Raw genomic sequence first — 22,829 nt, forward strand, 5'->3', positions numbered from 1 at the left:
CAAAGTGTATAATGATTACGAAATGATTAGATATGCTCTTGTAGATAAACATGCAATATATGTGTTATATTGGTGTCTAGTGAAGGAATCTTGGAGATATGACACATGGTTTAAGGAAAATAAACATTTTTTTATCAGCTTATCTGGTGGATATCTTACTTGGAAGTTGATTAACACGTTTTACTAGGTAAAATACCTTCAGAGAATTTAATGTTCAACCACTCAGAAAACTTACAGGTGGTGAATACATATTTAAGTGTATTTTTGATTACTTTTTGAAATAAGTAAACCAGTTAGCATACTTGATCGGCGATAAATAATAAAATCAGTCAACATGTTTGACTGATTGTAAACACTTTAGCTAGTTAACATATTTGACTGACAGATAAAATTTAACCAATCAACATGTTTATTTATGTGTTACCAATTAACTATTAAGCATATTCGACGGGTAATTTACACTTTAACCATTTAACATACTTGACTGATAATTAATACTTTAACCTGTTAACTTTCTTGACTGGTCGTTAATACTTTAACTACTTAACATACTTGTCTATTTTTAATGAATTAACTATTAAACATACTAAACTGACTGGTTATTAATACTTTAACCAGTTAACATGTGTTACTTGTTATCAATACTTTAACCAGTTAACATGTTATACTGGTAATTAATATTTTAACCAATTAACATACTTGACTGGTTATTGACACTTCAACTACTTAACATATTATGCTGGTTATTTAACACTTAAAACAGTTAACATGTGTTAATTGTTATCAATATTTTAACCAGTTAACATGTCTTACTTGTTAACAATACTTTAACCAGTTAACATGTTATATCGGTTACTAATAATATAACCATTTAACATACTTAACATGTGGTTACATATATCTTATTTAACGCATTCACATACTCTATAGGTTGTTAATACGCATAACTATTTATCACACTTTACATGTTATTACACCTTACATGTTTTACCGGATGACATACTTGACAGGTGGATCTAACGTTAACTTTTTATTACACTTGACCGGTGGCTAACACGAAACAGTCCTTTTTTAAACATAAGGGATACAGGATGGACTAGTAACGTACCATAATTCAATACACATTTACGTAAAGTCATCTTTGATTTCTAATATATTTTAAAATGCATTAAGCTAGTTTATGTATCTATGCTCTTGGTTGTGGGTTGGAGAGTGAAATTGAATTGCAGAAATTAAATACGCCTATGTGTAGCAATATATATATAAAGTAGGAAGATATCTACGGGAGCCCATTGGTGCCAAATGTAATTTGTAAAAAAGAAAAAAACAGTGCGTATACGAAATACTTTTGTGAATAAACGTAATATTTTTTGCGAATATACGCAATATTTTTTGCAAATATACGCAATACTTTTGCGAATAAAGACAATATTGATATTTCTAATATTCAATGCGTATATTCGCAAAAGTATTCCGTATCTACGCAATCATTTTTTAACATATTACATTTGGCACCAATGGGCTTAAAAAACAATGAAACAAACAAAGCAGTACACACGTGTATAATAACACTATTTATTGTGACGTCACCTGATTATCTGGGTAGACAGAAACGTCCTATCCAAGCCGGATTTCACATGTCTTTCATAGAAACGAAAATTGGAAGTTATTGCTTATATTCTCATAAAAAGTAGTTACATGTATTTGATAAACATACTCTTAAACTCGTGGATATGTCATATGATTGGTTGACCACCCCCCAAAAAATTTTGGTTTTTTTTAGGGGCAACAACGGGTGCCCTATAATAAAAAGGGGTTAAAGAGGCGCTTGGGCCCCTCTTGGGGGGTTTAAAGGACAACATAAATTTTTCCCCTACCATCATGATTTCAGAAAGACAAGACAGGGGGATTTAAATTAGGGGGAAAAAAGGGCAGGCCTTTGTTTCCCCCACCCCCCAAAAAAAAAAAAGGCGGTATTGACCTTTTACCCAATTTGGGAAAAAAGACAGGATTTTTAAAAAATCCCGATGGCAAAAAGGGAAAAGGGGACGGCCCCCCCACCATTTTTTGTTTTTGGGTCTTTTTTAATTAAAAATTTTTGCTTTTAAAAAAACCGACTAAGAAATTTTTAATCGGAAAAGGGGATTTTTTTTAAATTTTTTTAAACCCCTTGGGGGTTTAATTAAAAAAATAAAAAATTTTTTCAAAAAAGATTTTTAATGAAAAATAAAAAAAAGGTTGGGGGCCCAGGGGGTTTTTAGTAAAAAAGAATAAAATTTTTTAAATTTTATGCTAAAAGTAAATTTTTTTTTTAAAAAAAAAGTTTAAATTTGGGGGGGGGGCAAGGGGAAACCTGATTTAAAAGGAAATAAAACTTGTAAACATTTTGAAAAAATTTTCCCAAGTTCTCATACTTGGGGGGTTTTTTTAAATTGCCCCGGTGGGGGAAAACCCAATTAACCTTGGGTCATAAAGGATAAAACAAAAATCCACTAAAAAAATTAAAATTAAAAATTTAAAAATTTTTTTAAATGGTTTCGCCTTTTTCAACCAAAATTAAAAATTTCCCATTAAGAATTGAAGGACTATGGGGTAAACGCAAAGTAATGAAAGGGACAAATTTTTAAAGCTTCAAACCCGACCGTTTTAAGGCCCTTTTCCTGCTAAAAAAAAATTTTAGAATTTTTGAAAACCCTAAAAAATTGCAAAATTTGAATTTTTTGTTAAATATTTTGCTCGATATTTTTTTAATTATTTTTTATTTTTTAAAAAAATTTACATTTCGCAAATTTTTTAACAAATTGGGACAAATGCTTAAAAAAAAAAAAAAAAAAATCAAAAAATTCAACTAAGAAAAAACGAAAAAAAATTTTTTTTTTTTCTTTAAAAAAAAAGTTTTTTATTATTTTTCCATAAAATAAAAGGGGGGTTTAAAAATTTTTTTTGGCGTTTTGTTAAAAGGTTTTCAGAAAAAAAACCCCCCCCCCGCTCCCCTCCAAAAATAAATTTCAAAGTTAAAATTTAAACCAAAAAAAAAAACCAAAACTGGAAATTTCTGGTTTTATTCTTTACACCTTTTATTTTTGGTGAATAAAAAAACAAAAAGTTTTCAATTTATTTTTTTTTAAAAAGAAATTAAAGTTTTAACCATTTTGGAATTGATTATAAAAAAATTAGGGTTTTTAAAACCACATTAAAAAAGGTTTGGTCCTTTTTTTGGGGGGCCTTTTTAAAAGGGTTTAAACCGCAAAAATTTAAAAATTTGTTTTTTTTTTCATTAAAATTAAGAGTTAAATTTTAAAAAATTTCATCTCTTATAATTAGTCAAATCCTTGAAAAAAAAATTAGGAATATCGTTTTAAAAATTTAAAAGGGCCTCGGGGCCAAAAATTTTAACCCCCTTTTCAAAAACCTTCTTCTTGTTGGATTTTTCCCAAGGGTTTATCAGAACCTGGTGAACTTGAACAGAAGTTTAAAATGTGAAACGTTTACGGACGGCGCACGGCGGATGGCGGACGACGACGGACGAAGCACGATGGCTATAGGTCATCCTGACCCTTCGGGTCAGATGACCTAAAAAGAAAAAAAAACATTGCGTATACGCAATGCTTTTTGCAAATATACGTAATATTTTTTGCGAATATACGTAATATTTTTTCGAATATACACAATACCTTTGCGAATATTCGAAATACTTATTGCGAATATACGCAATAATTATTGCGTATATTCGTAAAAGAATTACGTATCTACGCAATATACTTTTTACAGGTTTCAATTGGCACCAATTAGCTTAAAAAGACAAATAAACAAACAAAGTAATACACACGTGTTATAACAATACTTATTGTGACGTCACCTGATGAAACGTCCCATCCAAGCCGGATTTCACCGGTCTTTAATAGAAACGAAAATTGAAAGTTTTTGCTTATTTTCTCATAAAACGTAGCTATGTGTTAAATATAATCTTAATCTCGTGGCTATGTCATATGAAACAAGAACTGTCGTCCAGAGGGCCAACTCATACCCCCCGCTCCTGCAACCCTCATCGTTACTATGTGTTCATTTATACAATAAACGAGATATACAGTTAAATCTCACTTAGTCGTATTAAGTTTTCTTGGTTTCCTTAATTCTTTTTTTATCTATATCATGAATAAATTGTTGTACATGACATTATGAAGAAATGATTTCACATGAGAAAATCTTTCCAATTGATCAATTTATAACAAAGAAAAAATTAAAAAGGTTATGAGAAAGGCAAAGTGTGAATGGGATTTATTATACAAAATTACGACGTGATATAGATAACGCACATCTACAATGTATAAGGGTTATTGTCATGAAGTTCAGTTGAAATCAGATAAGTAGTTTAGGAGGAGTAGCCGGTACATCGTTGCATCTACAGACTCGCCCAAAAAACTAAGTTTTGTGCTCTGGTTACCATGGTAACCAAAACATTACGACGTGATATAGATTACGCACATCTACAATGTATAAGGATTATTGTCATGAAGTTTCGTTGAAATCGGATCAGTAGTTTAGGAGGAGTAGCCGGTACATCGTTGTGCCCACAGACGGTCGGACGGACGGACAACCTTATTCCAGTATCCCCCACCCCCTTCCCCTAACTTCGTTGCGGGGGTATAATTAATCAAACTCGTTCAATCAATTCCATATGGCATAGCCACTTATGTAAGGTCGTCTATTTATATTAATTACTCATGCTGTCTCACATGGAAACACGCGAGGAGTCTTTATGTGGGAGGACACATGTGTACCCAGATATAGCTCAGATTTTGTCGGGCAGGATATATTATAATACCTTCTCACGCCCTAATTTACCGATGACTAGGTGAAAGACTTTTGCGTTGCCACTCTGGCACCCGATCACCAACAGATGTTAGGGCCTGTTTTAGAAGGATGATACAGCTGTATGATGTCCCTATCATCACTGATGAGTCCAAGAAGGACGAGACAACTGTATGATGTCCCTATCATCACTAATGAGTCCTAGAAAGACGAGACAGCTGTATGATGCCCATACCATCACTGATAAGTCTTAGAAGGACGAGACAGCTGTATGATGCCCATATCATCACTGATGAGTCCTAGAAGGACTAGGGGACTGTATGGTGTCCCTATCATCTGATGAGTCCGAGAAGGACGATACGAGTGTATGATGTCCTACCATCACCGAGTTCAAGAAGAATGAATCAGATGTATGGTGCATTTTTATTTATTTTGGCTGCTCTGTATCTAATCCTAAATTTGCTTTGAAACATGCTTACATCTTCTGCATCTAAAGCACAATTCTTTAATACATAGTCAAAGGATTTCATATATTATTTTCATTTGATTACCTTGGCCTGGTGAGTGTAATGATAAAGACAATCCAATACACGTACTTCAAAAATGTATTTATTAATGACAAAATAAAATAGCAATGATATCTTGATGACCAGTCGTCGGTTTTAGTGCAACTACATATGATGTATATTTATATTTATAAGCTTACATCACTTTATGGATACACGGATATGAAGTAAAGATATTATTTAGCTAAAAACAAGTCATAGTAATTAGTTCTAGGAAACACCAGGGAGAACCTCGAATCTGAAATGGAAATGATAGAACTTCGTTAAACGATCTTTGAGCAAAAGAATTTACCCAGATTTCTCTGGATAGCTTGAGACGGTTGTCCCTATGTTGTCCAATAAGTTCGCCACCAGCTACTGCAAGAATTCCAACCTTAATGGCCTTGGCTGCTCATGGGCCAATGAACCAACGAACCAAATAACCACTCAAAAATATGCAAGATATCACGCAAATATTTTTAATGAACATCTGGTTTATAATAGATATAGTTCATGTCCTTCTTTCTAATTTTCATTCTGAAATAGTTAATAGCATTAAGGTTACATTTGACAAATTGAAGGACATATAGGTGTACCATACAGAAATGATACGGGACTTTATATATATATTTACAGCGTTACATATACACTGTACCTGTTTACCGATATTTCACAGTGCTAATATTTCGCCTAGTTTACCGGTATATCGCACATCATCGTCATGTAAATAGCTGCAGATTATCGACATTTATTTGTGTGTGTATATATAGATATTTGCTCGTTATTTATTTTCATTGATGATTTATTGCAAAAACGCAATGTTATATACGAATATTATCAGTACACAGTCAATATTTAACCATATTTCTTTCAAATGTTTATATAGAAAAAAAAACAATCAAACAGATTCATACTGATAGCAAAGCAGACAGAAAGCATATGTCATCACATTTTAAACTTGCATTTCAATAAACAATGTATGCCTTGTATTATATTGTACCATTAGATCTAATAAAAATGGGTTTTACATTAATTTCTGGTTGGCGTTATAGTATTCATTAAGTGTTGTAAACAGCAAAGCATCAGTATCAGCCGCTCCATTTCGTACCATAACATTAATATGCAAAGTTAGAATTAGATATCCAAATGCGACAAGAAAACACTGACATGACATGGAGATACCATGGTTGTTTGATTGCGTTGATATCGTACCTTTGATCATTTTGTGTTGAATAGGAAGCAACCAACCAACTGTTTTTCATAGACTTCAGTGTTAATGTTTTGAAGTATATCATTAAATGTCTTTAATCCTATTTGGCAATTATGATTTATAACAAAAGGTTAGGGTCTCATATAACACATAATAAAAACCGGTCCTTCAGCTCAAACATTTTCCAGGGTAGCCATTTTGAAATTGGTTGAAATCCGCAGTAAAAATACTAAGAAATTTGGTTGTTTTTTTTTCATCTATTAATTATCATGATGTCAACTTTTGAACAAACTTTCCATCTGACTTATCAAGTTTATGTCAACATAACCTATGAAAAGTTACCTATCAGGCTACATATCTGTTTTTGAACTATATAATATACTGGCCAATCTGTGGCTGCCAACATTTTACCTCTGGTTCAACCTTTATACAAAGGAGACACTTTCAAATGTCTGTTTTTCAGTTGATTGGTTGTCCCCTATTAGTGTTTTAGGTACATTGAAGTAAGTAACAATACACAATAATAATTGCTAAGAATACATTATCACAATACATACAATATGGAGGACATCCCATTTATAATTCATAAGTAAACATATGTATTATATGTATTATAACTCAAATCACTTAAGCAAGTTTTTTTTTGCAAAAAAATTTCTTTTCATACCCAGATGGAAATTTAAAAAAAAAATCAACCTCAATGCTTCTAATTAATTTCAGTTCATTGTCTTTTTCTAATTCAAAATATGTTTTATGTACAATTTTATGGGTTTTATTTGGGATTCTTTTTCTCAAATCAATACGCAACGTTAATTGTCGTATTGTGACGTCACATTTTTCGCGCCATTCTCGGAATTTCTTTCATAGAAGAATGAAGAGAATTTTTCGACCAATCACATTTGAGTATTTACCATGAAAACAAAGAAACAGAAATTACCACCAGAGGTCTCAAATTCCGTACTTCCGCCGAAGAGAAATTTATACTGAATATACCTTTTTTCATGTAATAGCACTTTATTTGTAGTCTTGATAGTTTTCATAAATGCATATATAGTTCAACTACATCATATATGAACCGAAAGAAACTACAAAATGAACTGTGAAAGGAAATATAACGAAAACGAAAGTGAGAGATTGTGACGTCACAACTCGTAGGTGATTGTAATATGGCAGGCGTAAACGCCTCCATAAAAATTAATTATATAATCATAATTTCAAGGTACATGTATACATGTGTTAATGAACAATACAAAGCTTATGTTACGTGTTTATATAAATATTTTTTTGTTATTTGTTCCCATTACAACATCGATAAATTGTTCAGGTGTGGACATTTAAGGACAGTTTCCCCTGTGTGCGACATGGATACGTGTGGTGGATGTCTGTGTTTCAGGAAGCTGCAGTAAGCTCATGTTTGTCTCATTGTGATAGCCTAGAACTGATGCCTACTTATAGTGCTACGATGAAGCCGAAGGCATTCAACGAAAACAGCATTAATTGGTCCAAAAAAGATAATGTACAGACACGTGACTTTAATGGAATGTGTAAATTTTCTGCACTGTCACGAACAATATACATTCATGTGATCGCTACAAAAAAACAACATTCGAAATTTTTTGAAGATTAATCGAATCGTATACGTCTGCCTACATTTTTGAAGTTTCGAAAAGTTTCTATTGGGCTGTCCTTAAAGATCCAGTTTGTGTACAAAGTCAGAGGCATGGCTTCGATAAAAATAGCTGGATCTAAAACAATAGCAGGGCATGAATTTAATGTATGATGACTGCATCAGTGGTGCCTCTCAAACTTTATATAGAAAACTGTATGAGTTGTACAAGTATAACTTATAAGTGAAAAGGGCACAACTGCCATGAAAATAGACGGGTCGATAAATTAAGAACAGGTTTACAACTTCAGTGTATGACGACTACATTCACAGAGTTCCAAAAAGTTTAGGTGACTGTCCGGACAAAATGCTGACACAGACAGAAGAACAGAAGGACAGACGGACAACCTGATTCGTGCATAACCGTTAACTTCGTTACGCGGGTATATGGCGATAACTAGTTTGCAACAGTAAACTCGCTTGCTTGCTGTTCATTAGTTGTCCAACTTCTACTTGTGGCCACCGACTCCCTTGTTGTTTTTATCCTTAGTAAAGGAATTGATGTTGTCTGGGTCTACCACCGACTTTCTGTCTCCTTGAGCTCCCTTTCTTCTTTCAACTTTGAATGGCTGAAGGACTCCTTTGGCTAACAAAGGACCATCCTTATGAAGTAAACAAGCCAGCCAGACAACATAATCGACGACGTCACCGGATTGTGTGTACAACGAATACAGTTCAGTCTGGACTGGTGTTCCCGTCGCCGGTTTTGGTGCAAATACCAAAGGTGGAGTCTGGACATTCATGGCCCATGTGATATCTACACATGCTTTGTTGAACTTAATCATTGCAGGTGATCCATTTACTTCTGGAACTTTTACCTGCCTTTGTTTGACGAAACTCTATAAAAGAAACCAAACAAATGGTATCTACATATCATAATGGCACTAATCCAAAATATATTCGCATCTAGGATATAGATTGCATGTATTTGCTATGTATTCATGAACACATAAATACGATATTAAAATTTGTAAAATGAATATTATTACGATAAAAAGCATGTCAGATTGGCACAAGACTCTGTAAGAAGGTTTGTTATGAAGTGTAGACTTCATTAACTTGAAAACCGACATAATAACAGACCCGTAAGTCTAACTCCAAACCGGCAAAATTGTTACCTAAATATCTAGATTTGCAACGAGACACAAGAACATGAAATTAAGACCTGGTGTTCCGGAAGAGGAAGTGTCTTCTGCGTCATCGACGACACCAGCAATATAACTTATAATCAAGTCTTACAGAGGCGAATCAGTATATGTTAGAACAACATGTTCCTAGCGTTTGAATTCGGACAATAAACACAAGGAAGTAACTCTATGCTATTTTAATATTCGTACTTCATCTGTCATATAGTTATCTTAATTTTAATTTAATTTGACATACTTTTCAAGCACTATACGAATATTTCAGATTATTCGTCTAATGCGTTTTTTCTCTTGTACGAAGACAACCAGGGAATATTCCTATTTATCATATAATTACCCGGTTAGAAGTATCTTTAGACTAATTGCATATAAACACACGTGTCATAACACATAATGTTATTAACTCTAGGTTCCAATAGTATCCATTGTGTTATATAAGTATTGTTATGTGTTATTTCAGATTTCAGATGTCACTCTGATTAATGCTGTTTTCACAAATTTTCGAAAACATACTTTCGGTTATATGATCTACAAATTCGTTTCCGCTTCATAAGAAAGATATATGAACCTCCGTTCGAATTCATTTCACAGCCTCAATGCTCAAATGGCGCGAAAATGAAAAATTCTCAAAACGTGTTTCATAAATCTTCTATCAAATGGAAATCTCATGTGAGATCAACTTTTTATATCTTATAGTATTTAAGTACATACATCTTGTATTTCCTGAACAAAGGCAGATGCCGATGTTTTCCGCAACTGTTTAAGTAGGTCTGCACATTCATCAGACAATTGAACCGGCATCTGTAAAATTGGACATGATATAAAATATTATAAAAGTGTTGCTTATTAAATTAATATAAAATTATAACGGAGATCAAGTATGAAATGAACAGTGAATGGCTTGTTAAAAGTCAATCCAGATGAATTCAAATCCTATTCTACTAAGATTTTTTTATTCCTGCAAGAGATCCGAAAACGCATCATTCTCATTGACTAATTGACAATCAGTTCAGTTAGGGACAAAACTGGGAATTCAATAGGAAACAAATGTTATGATATAGCCTTTTTTCAAAACTAGTTAAGATATTTGTTTTGTAGTTGTTCCATGAACCGTAGATTAAGATATAAGGAATGCTGCTATCTAGAAAAGGAAACGTCACAATAGGAAATTGAATTCAGTCTAGTGGTAGGCTGTAACTGAGTATCAATGTAGTATCCGTGGTTTCTAGCTGTTCAGGTATATACGATCGCCATTGTCAATAAATATGGTTAAAGACATAAAAGTGAAAGTAAAATTAAGTGAAATTGATCAATCTTACTTCTTCCGGCCAAGGGAGGGAGCCCTTTAATCCCATCAGACTTTCAATATTGACAAATCCGTTTACCGTTATGTGAATGCTTACCTGCTTTGTTCCTTGGGTCGCCCTTTTTCTCTCGCGACTTGCTGTACTCATCCTCTACCTCCTCAATGAATGTCGGCATCTGTGCGCTGTATTTTAATTGCTTCAGATGCTTGTCTGCTATATCAACCGTGAATTCATAACTCTCCTGATTAAAGAAAATAATAAATCTTTTCAAAGTTGTAAGTGGTCACCGTAAAGGCAACTGGCAGTTTTCACTAAAATCAAACACGGTACATTTGAAAATGTATAGATCCCCAACTAAATTCGGCGTTACCCTGGGATCCGAAAAATATAAATATCAAAGAAGCCCTCTAATCGAAGTCGTCGTCAGAAGAAGAAATTTCATGTATCCAGATTGACATATAAAATACAAATGTACGCGGAAAATTGTCAAAAGAATGTGTTTCATTTTGAAATTAAAAGGTAGCACTACTGCAAATGGAGAGGTCCTTTAATACAATGAAAACAAAATTACCTGACACATGTTGTAGTACCTTGTTGAAATTTCGTGTAAAACGTAATTATATCATAATTTTAAGATTTGTGTTGTGTTGCAATGGCATGTAAGTGGATCGCTTGGCTATTAATTAAATTGTCGAAAACGTGTTTCACCCAACTTATTCTTTCAAACTAAACATAAAAACGACTTCCGGTGATGAGATGACACAAATTACGTAATACAATGCACTTATAAACAAAATTTACAAATACGGTATTATTGATCAACTTCCAAACGTTGGAGCTTCTCTTGTCATCTTTTACACCAAATTCAACGTGAATACCTAATCAAATTGTATCCATATTGTTTCTTCTTATTAAATCCATCTCCATATTTATAATATACATGTATCATCATTAGGGATATTTTATTATGGTTTACAATAAATGGCTTTTGGTGCATTTTTGTGACAAACAACATATACGCTGTCCATGCTTTAGCATTTCTTTTTTTAATTACAGACTCCTGTAAATACATATCATATATCATATCGTGTTTTCATTTTAAAACAAATATCTGTAATTATATAGGGGGTAATTGTAATATATAGCTACCACTATTGTCGAACCATGTGTAATTCATCTGTTAATCTGTATTTAGGATACTCACAAGCAGGGTCATCAAGAGAATATCTACAGTTTTCTTTTCTTCAAATTTCGTCGTCAGCTCGGTAAAGGCGTCAGTCCACTCGTTGGCATATAACTCTTTGAATCTCTCAGCAATTTTGGTCGGTCTGTTTTCCGAGCTCAGATCTGCGATACCCGGGTTGTTTTGTCGTAGTTTTTGACCCGCAATCTCGCTAAGTCTGGCCAAGCAATGGAAACATGCAGTTAATAATAGCTATGTTTTTTAATTAGTTTATTACATGTACACATGCATGTAGCTTCATGACATGGTATATATTCAAGTACCAAAATGCAATACCAGGTACTAATTTTTAAAAAAAAGAATGAGTGTATGCCGAATAATTTATTCCTTTAATGACTTTTCATTGATGCAAGGGGCAAAACATATGGAAGTCAAGAAAGCAAGCTAAAAATCATATAATGCTCCTGAAATAAATCAAAATATAAAAAGTAACTACTAGTAATCTTCTAACTTGGTATTTTGACCATGTGAATCAATGTCACTAGTCCAAAGAAATTAAATGAGGTATTTAAGGCAATGGCAAACCTCGGGGACTAAACAAATAACCAACCGAGCATAACACCCAACGGATTTAAAAAAAAAAAAAAAAGTGACCAGATGACTTGTGAGTTTTTTTCCAAAAGGACAACTACAACCTGTTTAGGAAACTAGCCGACTCAGTGTTCACGCCCTAGTAGAATACTTCTTATACGTATTCGATGTCAGAGGCGCTTCGTTTCTTCCCGCAGACAGCATATAAAAGTATACATATTTAACATTTCTTCATATCAATTGGTTTTTTGTACCCAACAACAATGTACACAAACTTATAGTCATGTAAGTAATAACCTCGCAAGCACGATAAACACGTGCTCCATATGGTGTTAAGCCTCATACAAGATTCTTACTGCGTAAAAAATGCATCCATTAATCATCGCACGATTCAGTTCAGTCCTTTAATACTTTAAACAAAAAATCAAAGCAATATACAGTAGATAGATATATCTCACTTTACAATTATTTACAAATACTGTATTTCAATTATCGCATTACTATTGTCTATAGATCTACCATTAATTAGTGTTCTCAGAGTTTATTTTCCTGAAACTTCATTATTACATTTATTAAACTCACCCAACATTTTCAACGACTATAGATTTTATGTTGAATTTGTTGAGTATATTGATAGATGAGGGAATTACTGAAGGAGCTTGGCGTACATGCAACAGGCCATAATGACACCGATGGCAGGGAGGATTCAACAGAAGAAAGAAAGAAAGATCCCGAGTATTCCGTGGGGCAACAGATCAGTTTAGATATTGTTACTGTCCTTAAATTGAAAACATAGAAGAAATCAGAGGTGATCGGAAACCATCTACGATCTTTTCGTAAGGCCCGAAAAAAGTTACTCTCGTTGACAAAAAGTAGAAGACAGGGCTCCCACATTGGACGAATCTAACGGGATGACAATAATTTCATGGAGTATGTTAGGGCTTGGGACAACTACTTTATGTTGAAGGTAACAGCGTTATGTTTTCACCCGTGCATATTAACAAGAGATTCATTCATATGAAGTAAAATGAAGAATAGTATTCCAAACCTGGTCAACGCCTCTTCCTTTTGCCTCCTGACCTGACGGAGTTCCATATCTTGAGCATCGAATTCTTCTTTTTGTCTCGCTACCTCTTTCCGTAGTTTCTCCATATTTGTATTTTGTTCTGAGATATTTTCTCTATATTCTGCTTTTTTCGAATCTAATTTCATGTGTAAGACATTAATTTCTTCAAGAAGTCTGTTACGTTCCTCTGCCGTAAACTGGGTGTCCGCTGAATGCTTTGATGGCAACTGTCGTCCGTCTGCTGTTTGAGATACATTCGCTGGACTATGTGAAGGCTGTTGTCTCGGTCCGCCAGCGTTGGAACCAGAAGGCCTCTGTTGTTGGTGTTCTTGATTAGGTTTGTTCTGGTTCACAAATTTCTGAAATTCCAAGCAAATTTTTGAATAAAATTGCTTGTTTTTCTCAATAAACGATTTAAAAAGACAACAATGCACCTATTTTTTAAGCAATGACCTATAACTTATCAATCGGAAATAAAACAAAAGAATTGCTAAGGGTTACGATCTGTCTACTCTTCTGTCACTAAGGGAAACGATCTGTCTACTCTTCTGTCACCAAGGGTTACGATCTGTCTACTCTTCTCTAACCAAGGGTTACTATCTGTCTACTCTTCTCTAACCAAGGGTTACTATCTGTCTACTCTTCTGTCACCAAGGGTTACGATCTGTCTACTCTTCTGTCACCAAGGGTTACGATCTGTCTACTCTTCTGTCACCAAGGGTTACGATCTGTCTACTCTTCTCTAACCAAGGGTTACGATCTGTCTACTCTTCTGTCACCAAGGGTTACGATCTGTCTACTCTTCTCTAACCAAGGGTTACGATCCATCTACTCTTCTGTCACCAAGGGTTACGATCTGTCTACTCTTCTGTTACCAAGGGTTACGATCTGTCTACTCTTATCTAACCAAGGGAAACGATCTGTCTACTCCTCTCTAACCAATAGTTACGATCTGTCTACTATTCTCTAACCAAGGGTTACGATCCATCTACTTTTCTGTCACCAAGGGTTACGATCTGTCTACTCTTCTCTAACCAAGGGTTACTATCTGTCTACTCTTCTCTAACCAAGGATTACGATCTGTGAACTCTTCTCTAACCAAGGGTTACGATCCGTCTACTCTTCTGTCACCAAGGGTTACGATCTGTCTACTCTTCTCTAACCAAGGGTTACTATCTGTCTACTCTTCTCTAACCAAGGATTACGATCTGTGAACTCGTCTCTAACCAAGGGTTACGATCCGTCTACTCTTCTGTCACCAAGGGTTACGATCTGTCTACTCTTCTCTAACCAAGGGTTACTATCTGTCTACTCTTCTCTAACCAAGGATTACGATCTGTGAACTCGTCTCTAACCAAGGGTTACGATCCGTCTACTCTTCTGTCACCAAGGGTTACGATCTGTCTACTCTTCTCTAACCAAGGGTTACTATCTGTCTACTCTTCCCTAACCAAGGGTTACGATCTGTCTACTCTTCTCTAACCAAGGGTTACGATCTGTCTACTCTTCTCTAACCAGGGTTACTATCTGTCTACTCTTCTCTAACCAAGGGTTACTATCTGTCTACTCTTCTGTCACCAAGGGTTACGATCTGTCTACTCTTCTCTAACCAAGGGTTACTATCTGTCTACTCTTCTCTAACCAAGGGTTACGATCTGTCTACTCTTCTCTAACCAAGGGTTACGATCTGTCTACTCTTCTCTAACCAAGGGTTACAATCTGTCTACTCTTCTCTAACCAAGGGTTACTATCTGTCTACTCTTCTCTAACCAAGGGTTATGATCCGTCTACTCTTCTCTAACCAAGGGTTACGATCTGTCTACTTTTCTCTAACCAAGGGTTACTATCTGTCTACTCTTCTCTAACCAAGGGTTATGATCCGTCTACTCTTCTCTAACCAAGGGTTACGATCTGTCTACTATTCTCTAACCAAGGGTTACGATCTGTCTACTATTCTCTAACCAAGGGTTACGATCTGTCTACTATTCTCTTACCAAGGGTTACGATCTGTCTACTCTTGTCTAACCAAGGGTTACTATCTGTCTACTCTTGTCTAACCAAGGGTTACTATCTGTCTACTCTTCTCTAACCAAGGGTTATGATCCGTCTACTCTTCTCTAACCAAGGGTTACGATCTGTCTACTATTCTCTAACCAAGGGTTACGATCTGTCTACTATTCTCTAACCAAGGGTTACGATCTGTCTACTATTCTCTAACCAAGGGTTACGATCTGTCTACTATTCTCTAACCAAGGGTTACGATCTGTCTACTATTCTCTAACCAAGGGTTACTATCAGTCTACTCCTCTCTAACCAAGGGTTACGATCTGTCTACTCTTCTCTAACCAAGGGTTACTATCTGTCTACTATTCTCTTACCAAGGGTTACGATCTGTCTACTCTTGTCTAACCAAGGGTTACTATCTGTCTACTCTTGTCTAACCAAGGCTTACGATCTGTCTACTCTTCTCTAACCAAGGGTTACGATCTGTCTACTCCTCTCTAACCAAGGGTTACTATCTGTCTACTCTTCTCTAACCAAGGGTTACTATCTGTCTACTCTTCTCTAACCAAGGGTTACGATCTGTCTACTCCTCTCTAACCAAGAGTTACGATCTGTCTACTCTTGTCTAACCAAGGGTTACTATCTGTCTACTCTTCTCTAACCAAGGGTTACTATCCGTCTACTCTTCTCTAACCAAGGGTTACGATCTGTGAACTCTTCTCTAACCAAGGTTTACTATCTGTCTACTCTTCTCTAACCAAGGGTTACGATCTGTCTACTCTTCTCTAACCAAGGGTTACGATCTGTCAACTCTTCTCTAACCAAGGGTTACGATCTGTCTACTCTTCTCTAACCAAGGGTTACGATCTGTCTACTATTCTCTAACCAAGGGTTACGATCTGTCTACTCTTCTCTAACCAAGGGTTACGATCTGTGAACTCTTCTCTAACCAAGGGTTACTATCTGTCTACTATTCTCTAACCAAGGGTTACTATCCGTCTACTCTTCTCTAACCAAGGGTTACGATCTGTGAACTCTTCTCTAACCAAGGGTTACGATCTGTCTACCCTTCTCTTACCAAGGGTTACTATCTGTCTACTCTTCTCTAACCAAGGGTTACGATCTGTGAACTCTTCTCTAACCAAGGGTTACGATCTGTCTACCCTTCTCTTACCAAGGGTTACTATCTGTATACTCTTCTCTAACCAAGGGTTACGATCTGTCTACTCCTCTCTAACCAAGGGTTACGATCTGTCTACTATTCTGTCACCAAGGTTTACTATCTGTCTACTCTTCTCTAACCAAGGGTTACGATCTGTCTACTCTTCTGTCACCAAGGGTTACGATCTGTCTACTCTTCTGTCACCAAGGTTTACTATCTGTCTACTCTTCTCTAACCAAGGGTTACGATCTGTGAACTCTTCTCTAACCAAGGGTTACGATCTGTCTACCCTTCTCTTACCAAGGGTTACTATCTGTCTACTCTTCTCTAACCAAGGGTTACGATCTGTGAACTCTTCTCTAACCAAGGGTTACGATCTGTCTACCCTTCTCTTACCAAGGGTTACTATCTGTCTACTCTTCTCTAACCAAGGGTTACTATCTGTCTACTCCTCTCTAACCAAGGGTTACGATCTGTCTACTCTTCTGTCACCAAGGTTTACTATCTGTCTACTCTTCTCTAACCAAGGGTTACGATCTGTGAACTCTTCTCTAACCAAGGGTTACGATCTGTCTACCCTTCTCTTACCAAGGGTTACTATCTGTCTACTCTTCTCTAACCAAGGGTTACGATCTGTCTACCCTTCTCTAACCAAGGGTTACGATCTGTCAACTCCTCTCTAACCAAGGGTTACGATCTGTCTACTCTTATCTAACCAAGGGTTACGATCTGTGAACTCTTCTCTAACCAAGGGTTACTATCTGTCTACTCCTCTCTAACCAAGGGTTACGATCTGTCTACTCTTCTCTAACCAAGGGTTACTATCTGTCTACTCTTCTCTAACCAAGGGTTACGATCTGTCTACTATTCTTTAACCAAGGGTTACGATCTGTCTACTATTCTTTAACCAAGGGTTACGATCTGTCTACTATTCTTTAACCAAGGGTTACGATCTGTCTACTCTTCTCTAACCAAGGGTTACTATCTGTCAACTCTTCTCTAACCAAGGGTTACGATCTGTCTACTCCTCTCTAACCAAGAGTTACGATCTGTCTACTCTTCTCTAACCAAGGGTTACGATCTGTCTACTCCTCTCTAACCAAGGGTTACGATCTGTCTACTCTCCTCTAACCAAGGGTTACGATCTGTCTACTCTTCTCTAACCAAGGGTTACTATCTGTCTACTCTTCTCTAACCAAGGGTTACGATCTGTCTACTCTTCTGTAACCAGGGTTACTATCTGTCAACCCTTCTCTAACCAAGGGTTACGATCTGTCTACTCTTCTTTAACCAAGGGTTACTATCTGTCTACTCTTCTCTAACCAAGGGTTACTATCTGTCTACTATTCTCTAACCAAGGGTTACGATCTGTCTACTCTTCTCTAACCAAGGGTTACGATCTGTGAACTCTTCTCTAACCAAGGGTTACGATCTGTCCACTCTTCTCTAACCAAGGGTTACGATCTGTCTACTCTTCTCTAACCAAGGGTTACGATCTGTCTACTCTTCTCTAACCAAGGGTTACTATCTGTCTACTCTTCTCTAACCAGTGTAACGATCTATCTACTCTTCTTTAACCAAGGGTTACTATCTGTCTACTCCTCTCTAACCAAGGGTTACGATCCGTCTACTCCTCTCTAACCAAGGGTAACTATCTGTCTACTCTTCTCTAACCAGTGTTACGATCTATCTACTCTTCTTAACCAAGGGTTACTATCTGTCTACTATTCTCTAACCAAGGGTTACGATCTGTCTACTCTTCTGTCACCAAGGGATACGATCTGTCTACTCTTCTGTCACCAAGGGATACGATCTGTCTACTCTTCTCTAACCAAGGGTTACGATCTGTCTACTCTTCTCTAACCAAGGGTTACGATCCGTCTACTCTTCTCTAACCAAGGGTTACGATTCGTCTACTCTTCTCTAACCAAGGGTTACGATCTGTCTACTCTTGTCTAACCAAGGGTTACGATCTGTCTACTCTTCTCTAACCAAGGGTTACTACCTGCCTACTATTCTCTAACCAAGGGTTACGATCTGTCTACTCTTCTCTAACCAAGGGTTACGATCTGTGAACTCTTCTCTAACCAAGGGTTACTATCTGTCTACTATTCTCTAACCAAGGGTTACGATCTGTCTACTCTTCTCTAACCAAGGGTTACGATCTGTCTACTCCTCTCTAACCAAGGGTTACGATCTGTCTACTCCTCTCTAACCAAGGGTTACGATCTGTCTACTCTTCTCTAACCAAGGGTTAAGATCTGTCTACTCTTCTCTAACCAAGGGTTACTATCTGTCTACTCTTCTCTAACCAAGGGTTACGATCTGTCTACTCCTCTCTAACCAAGAGTTACGATCTGTCTACTATTCTCTAACCAAGGGTTACGATCTGTCTACTCTTCTCTAACCAAGGGTTACTATCTGTCTTCTCCTCTCTAACCAAGGGTTACTATCTGTCTACTCTTCTCTAACCAAGGGTTACTATCTGTCTACTCTTATCTAACCAAGGGTTACGATCTGTCTACTTTTCTCTAACCAAGGGTTAAGATCTGTCTACTCTTCTCTAACCAAGTGTTACGATCTGTCTACTCTTCTCTAACCAAGAGTTACGATCTGTGAACTCTTCTCTAACCAAGGGTTACGATCTGTCTACTCTTCTCTAACCAAGAGTTACGATCTGTCTATTCTTCTCTAACCAAGGGTTACGATCTGTCTACTCTTCTCTAACCAAGAGTTACGATCTGTCTATTCTTCTCTAACCAAGGGTTACTACCTGTCTACTCTTATCTAACCAAGGGTTACGATCTGTCTACTCTCCTCTAACCAAGGGTTACGATCTGGCTACTCTTCTCTAACCAAGGGTTACGATCTGTCTACTCTTCTCTAACCAAGGGTTACGATCTGTCTACTCTCCTCTAACCAAGGGTTACTATCCATCTCCTGTTCGATATACAATGGTTGCAAACCGTCTACTATTCGCTAGCTAAAGAGAAGTAGGCGGATCCTTTGACAAGCAAAGGTGGATAAAACATTTGCTTCCATATAAAAAAAAATTAAAAATTCTTTTCTTTTTTTTTTGTAAATGAAATGGAACTATTTATCAAATCATCTAAATATTGTTTAAATCAAAAATGAATTCATTTGAGAAATACATACACTCCAAAAAGCAACGTTTCCCTGTATTTGAAAAAGCAGCCTACGCAGCTCCTCAGATTTTCCTTGGATATCCTTGGTTTTATTTTTTGCTTTGATAGTATTAGCTTGTTTTCGCCAGTCACCCAACAACCGTAGCATATCATCAGATATTCTCGATGGTTTAGGTCTGTCACTGTTGCTAACTGAAGGGTGACTTTGATAACCAAGGTTAATCTGAAACATGAAATATTAGAGCTCGTGAGAGTGTATATAAGTAATCCTGTTTATAATTAAATGATATTTTAGTAGATTTAATATACAATAAACACACTAAGAAAAAGACCATCAAATGTATTTCAGCAGAAAGCAATTATCAAATAACCATTATGTTTATAAAAATCAGGTCAGTATTTCATGATGCATACTTTTCAGCTAATATCTAACCAAATAAAACCACAATAAGGTCATCAATGTTATTGACTATAATGAACCAAGCACCTGTTAAACTGCATTTATGTTCCCAGAACAAGAAGAGCAAAATAATATAAACGAATGTCATTCTCGTCGTTAGTTACGAAGATAATTAATACAGCGTGAAATTTTACAGGGAGACCATTGAACAGTACAGAAATAATTAGACCGGGTTTTCTGAAATGTCACCGACGACTAAAACCGTCATGCAAATCAAGGTAAAATCCCTGAAATTCTACGTTCTCTATGTAAGAACCGCGGTGATGATAGCGAAATCACGTGGGATATTAACAAGAATCGAATATATGTCGAACGTCATACATCATGATGACGACTGTGACATTATCCTAGTCTCCTATTTCATGTGGGTCTTGTAGGTTGTGTAAGCAGACGACATTTATCAGAACCATTCACAAATGACATGATGTCATAATGACGTAACGCAATGCAATAAAAAAAATGTGTAAATGTAATATCAGGAACAACTCGAAGGTCGGATATTGCAACAAATAATGCCGAAAAACATACAATGCTCAGTACATTAATTAACCAGTACATTAACTAAACAGTACATTAATTAACAAGCAATTTCTGAATAGCAAAGGTCATTCACAAACTGTTCTTCAATAGATTAGATATATAAAGGCGTTAATTAATAAAAACATTATCTGACAATTAGAAAACTGTTCTGAAATTCTTTAAAATATCAGTATATCATTTCATGTCTTTGAAAATACCTGTAACAGTAAGACGTCTCCAGACATTTCGTGAAGTAGTTTTTCCAGAAAACGGCGTCGTTCTTCCTGCACCGTTTTTCCCTTTGAATCTCCTTTTTTTAAACTCTTCACCCCTGCTTCCCATTTACTGATTGCCGGTTGTACATGGTTAGTTATAAAGGAGTTTAAAGACTCGTTCGTAACAAGCATGGTGGCGGAAGGTATAAATGGCCGCTGGTGCGTTGCCATTTTGGTTGCAGTCTTCTTTCAAATCGAAAGTTTCTTCACTTTAAGATATTAGTCCCCTGTGGTAATTAATAAATTAGATTTTATTTTATTTCACTTGAATAATTTGGAATGTGCTATTTATTTAATAAATGAATTGACTATAAAAATACACTTATTTCCACACACATATATGAGCTTGTACCTTTACAGATTATGAGATTTTGATAAAAAAAATTACTCAAAATAACACCAAATCCAATTTTCATGTATTTTCCTCTCTTTTTTATGTACTATATATGGCCCTTGATTAGGAGTTTGTTTCAAGTCCCTGTGACCAGCATTCTAATGAGAAACACATTCTACACTCATGTAACTTGCAATCCATTGTTGTTATACATGTATTTAAACGTACTTTCGGTTTAGGTTTATTCATTGAAGAGAGATGTCCCCAACCTGTTTGACTGGGTTATATATAGAAACACCTCTATAAGGTACGTGTATAAGATTACACTTTGATATATATGTGTCAGACGAATGCAATTTCGATGACACTGACCTAATTATCTAATCAGCCTCTTGTGGGAGTAATGTCTGGTTCATCATGACAAGTATTAACCGAATTATACTTAAAATGTAAACATGGAATTTGTATAAATCATTTACATACAGACAATTTATAGCTTCGTCAACAGGCGTCGTGACGGATGATGCTATTATGTTGGAAATGACAGGGTTCGAGGACATGCGTATAAACATGCAAAAACCACTGTTAAATACCGCTTTAGTTCCTCCAGTAGGCTGAATTCCATCAACACCTTATAGGTTGTAGTTTCGCATGGAGTCAATCGTCACGTCCTGTTGTGTCAATACGAACAAGGTGTACATGGGCCCCAGGATTTCTTGGAACTACAAACTACTTCCTCATAAACGATTTGTATTGGGGTTATTAAGATCAGTTGGTAGCGTATCAGTAAACATGTGACTTTTATACAAAATTACATTTCCTGGTTTAGCATTTCAAGCATCTGGCAGATTTATAATGTAGTACTTGATACTGTACAATGTTGTATAGAAGTAGAAAATCATGTTTGGAGACGGCATATAGAAAACCACAGGGACTTGACACGAATTCCTAATACATGTATTATGTTGATCATACCGTTATGGGCCATGGATTAGGAAATTGTGCCGAGTCCCTGTGCAGAAAACGTTAATATATTCAAATTATTTCAATATTTATTTATTTATTTTTTTTTTTTTTAAAGTTCCATTGGAACCATGCAAACCAACCACAGCGATAGTGAAAGATTCTTAGTTAGATCAACATGGCAGTTAGCAAAAGGATTAATATTCTTTTTTAGATGTGATGAAAACTCTCCATCCAGAAGGGAATTTTCAAATAAGTTGACGGATGATTTACTAATACAATGTACGTGTATTACACTCCATGTTATTTGGACATACCCTAGTGTGGGTAGGGCGCTTTAGGAGGCTGCATTTTTCACATTTTCTTCCAGTTTTTTTTATTTTCGCGATAATTTGTTAGGTACATTGTATATATCAAATCTGAAAACTTTAAAGAGGTCAA

General features: G+C 35.8%; 1 protein-coding gene across 1 annotated transcript; it reads right to left on the reverse strand.

Moving 5' to 3' along the window:
• Positions 1-7,703: 7,703 nt before the first annotated feature.
• LOC117329606 lies at positions 7,704-21,313 on the reverse strand. Its single transcript, XM_033887625.1, is given in 8 exon segments — positions 7,704-9,072; positions 10,090-10,179; positions 10,782-10,797; positions 10,799-10,926; positions 11,890-12,085; positions 13,508-13,884; positions 19,848-20,060; positions 21,035-21,313. Coding segments are annotated over 8 exon segments (1,638 nt in total). The 5' UTR covers positions 21,263-21,313; the 3' UTR covers positions 7,704-8,682.
• Positions 21,314-22,829: the final 1,516 nt, after the last annotated feature.

The sequence above is a fragment of the Pecten maximus genome, chromosome 6 (genome assembly GCF_902652985.1).
Source record: "Pecten maximus chromosome 6, xPecMax1.1, whole genome shotgun sequence".
NCBI lineage: Eukaryota > Metazoa > Mollusca > Bivalvia > Pectinida > Pectinidae > Pecten > Pecten maximus.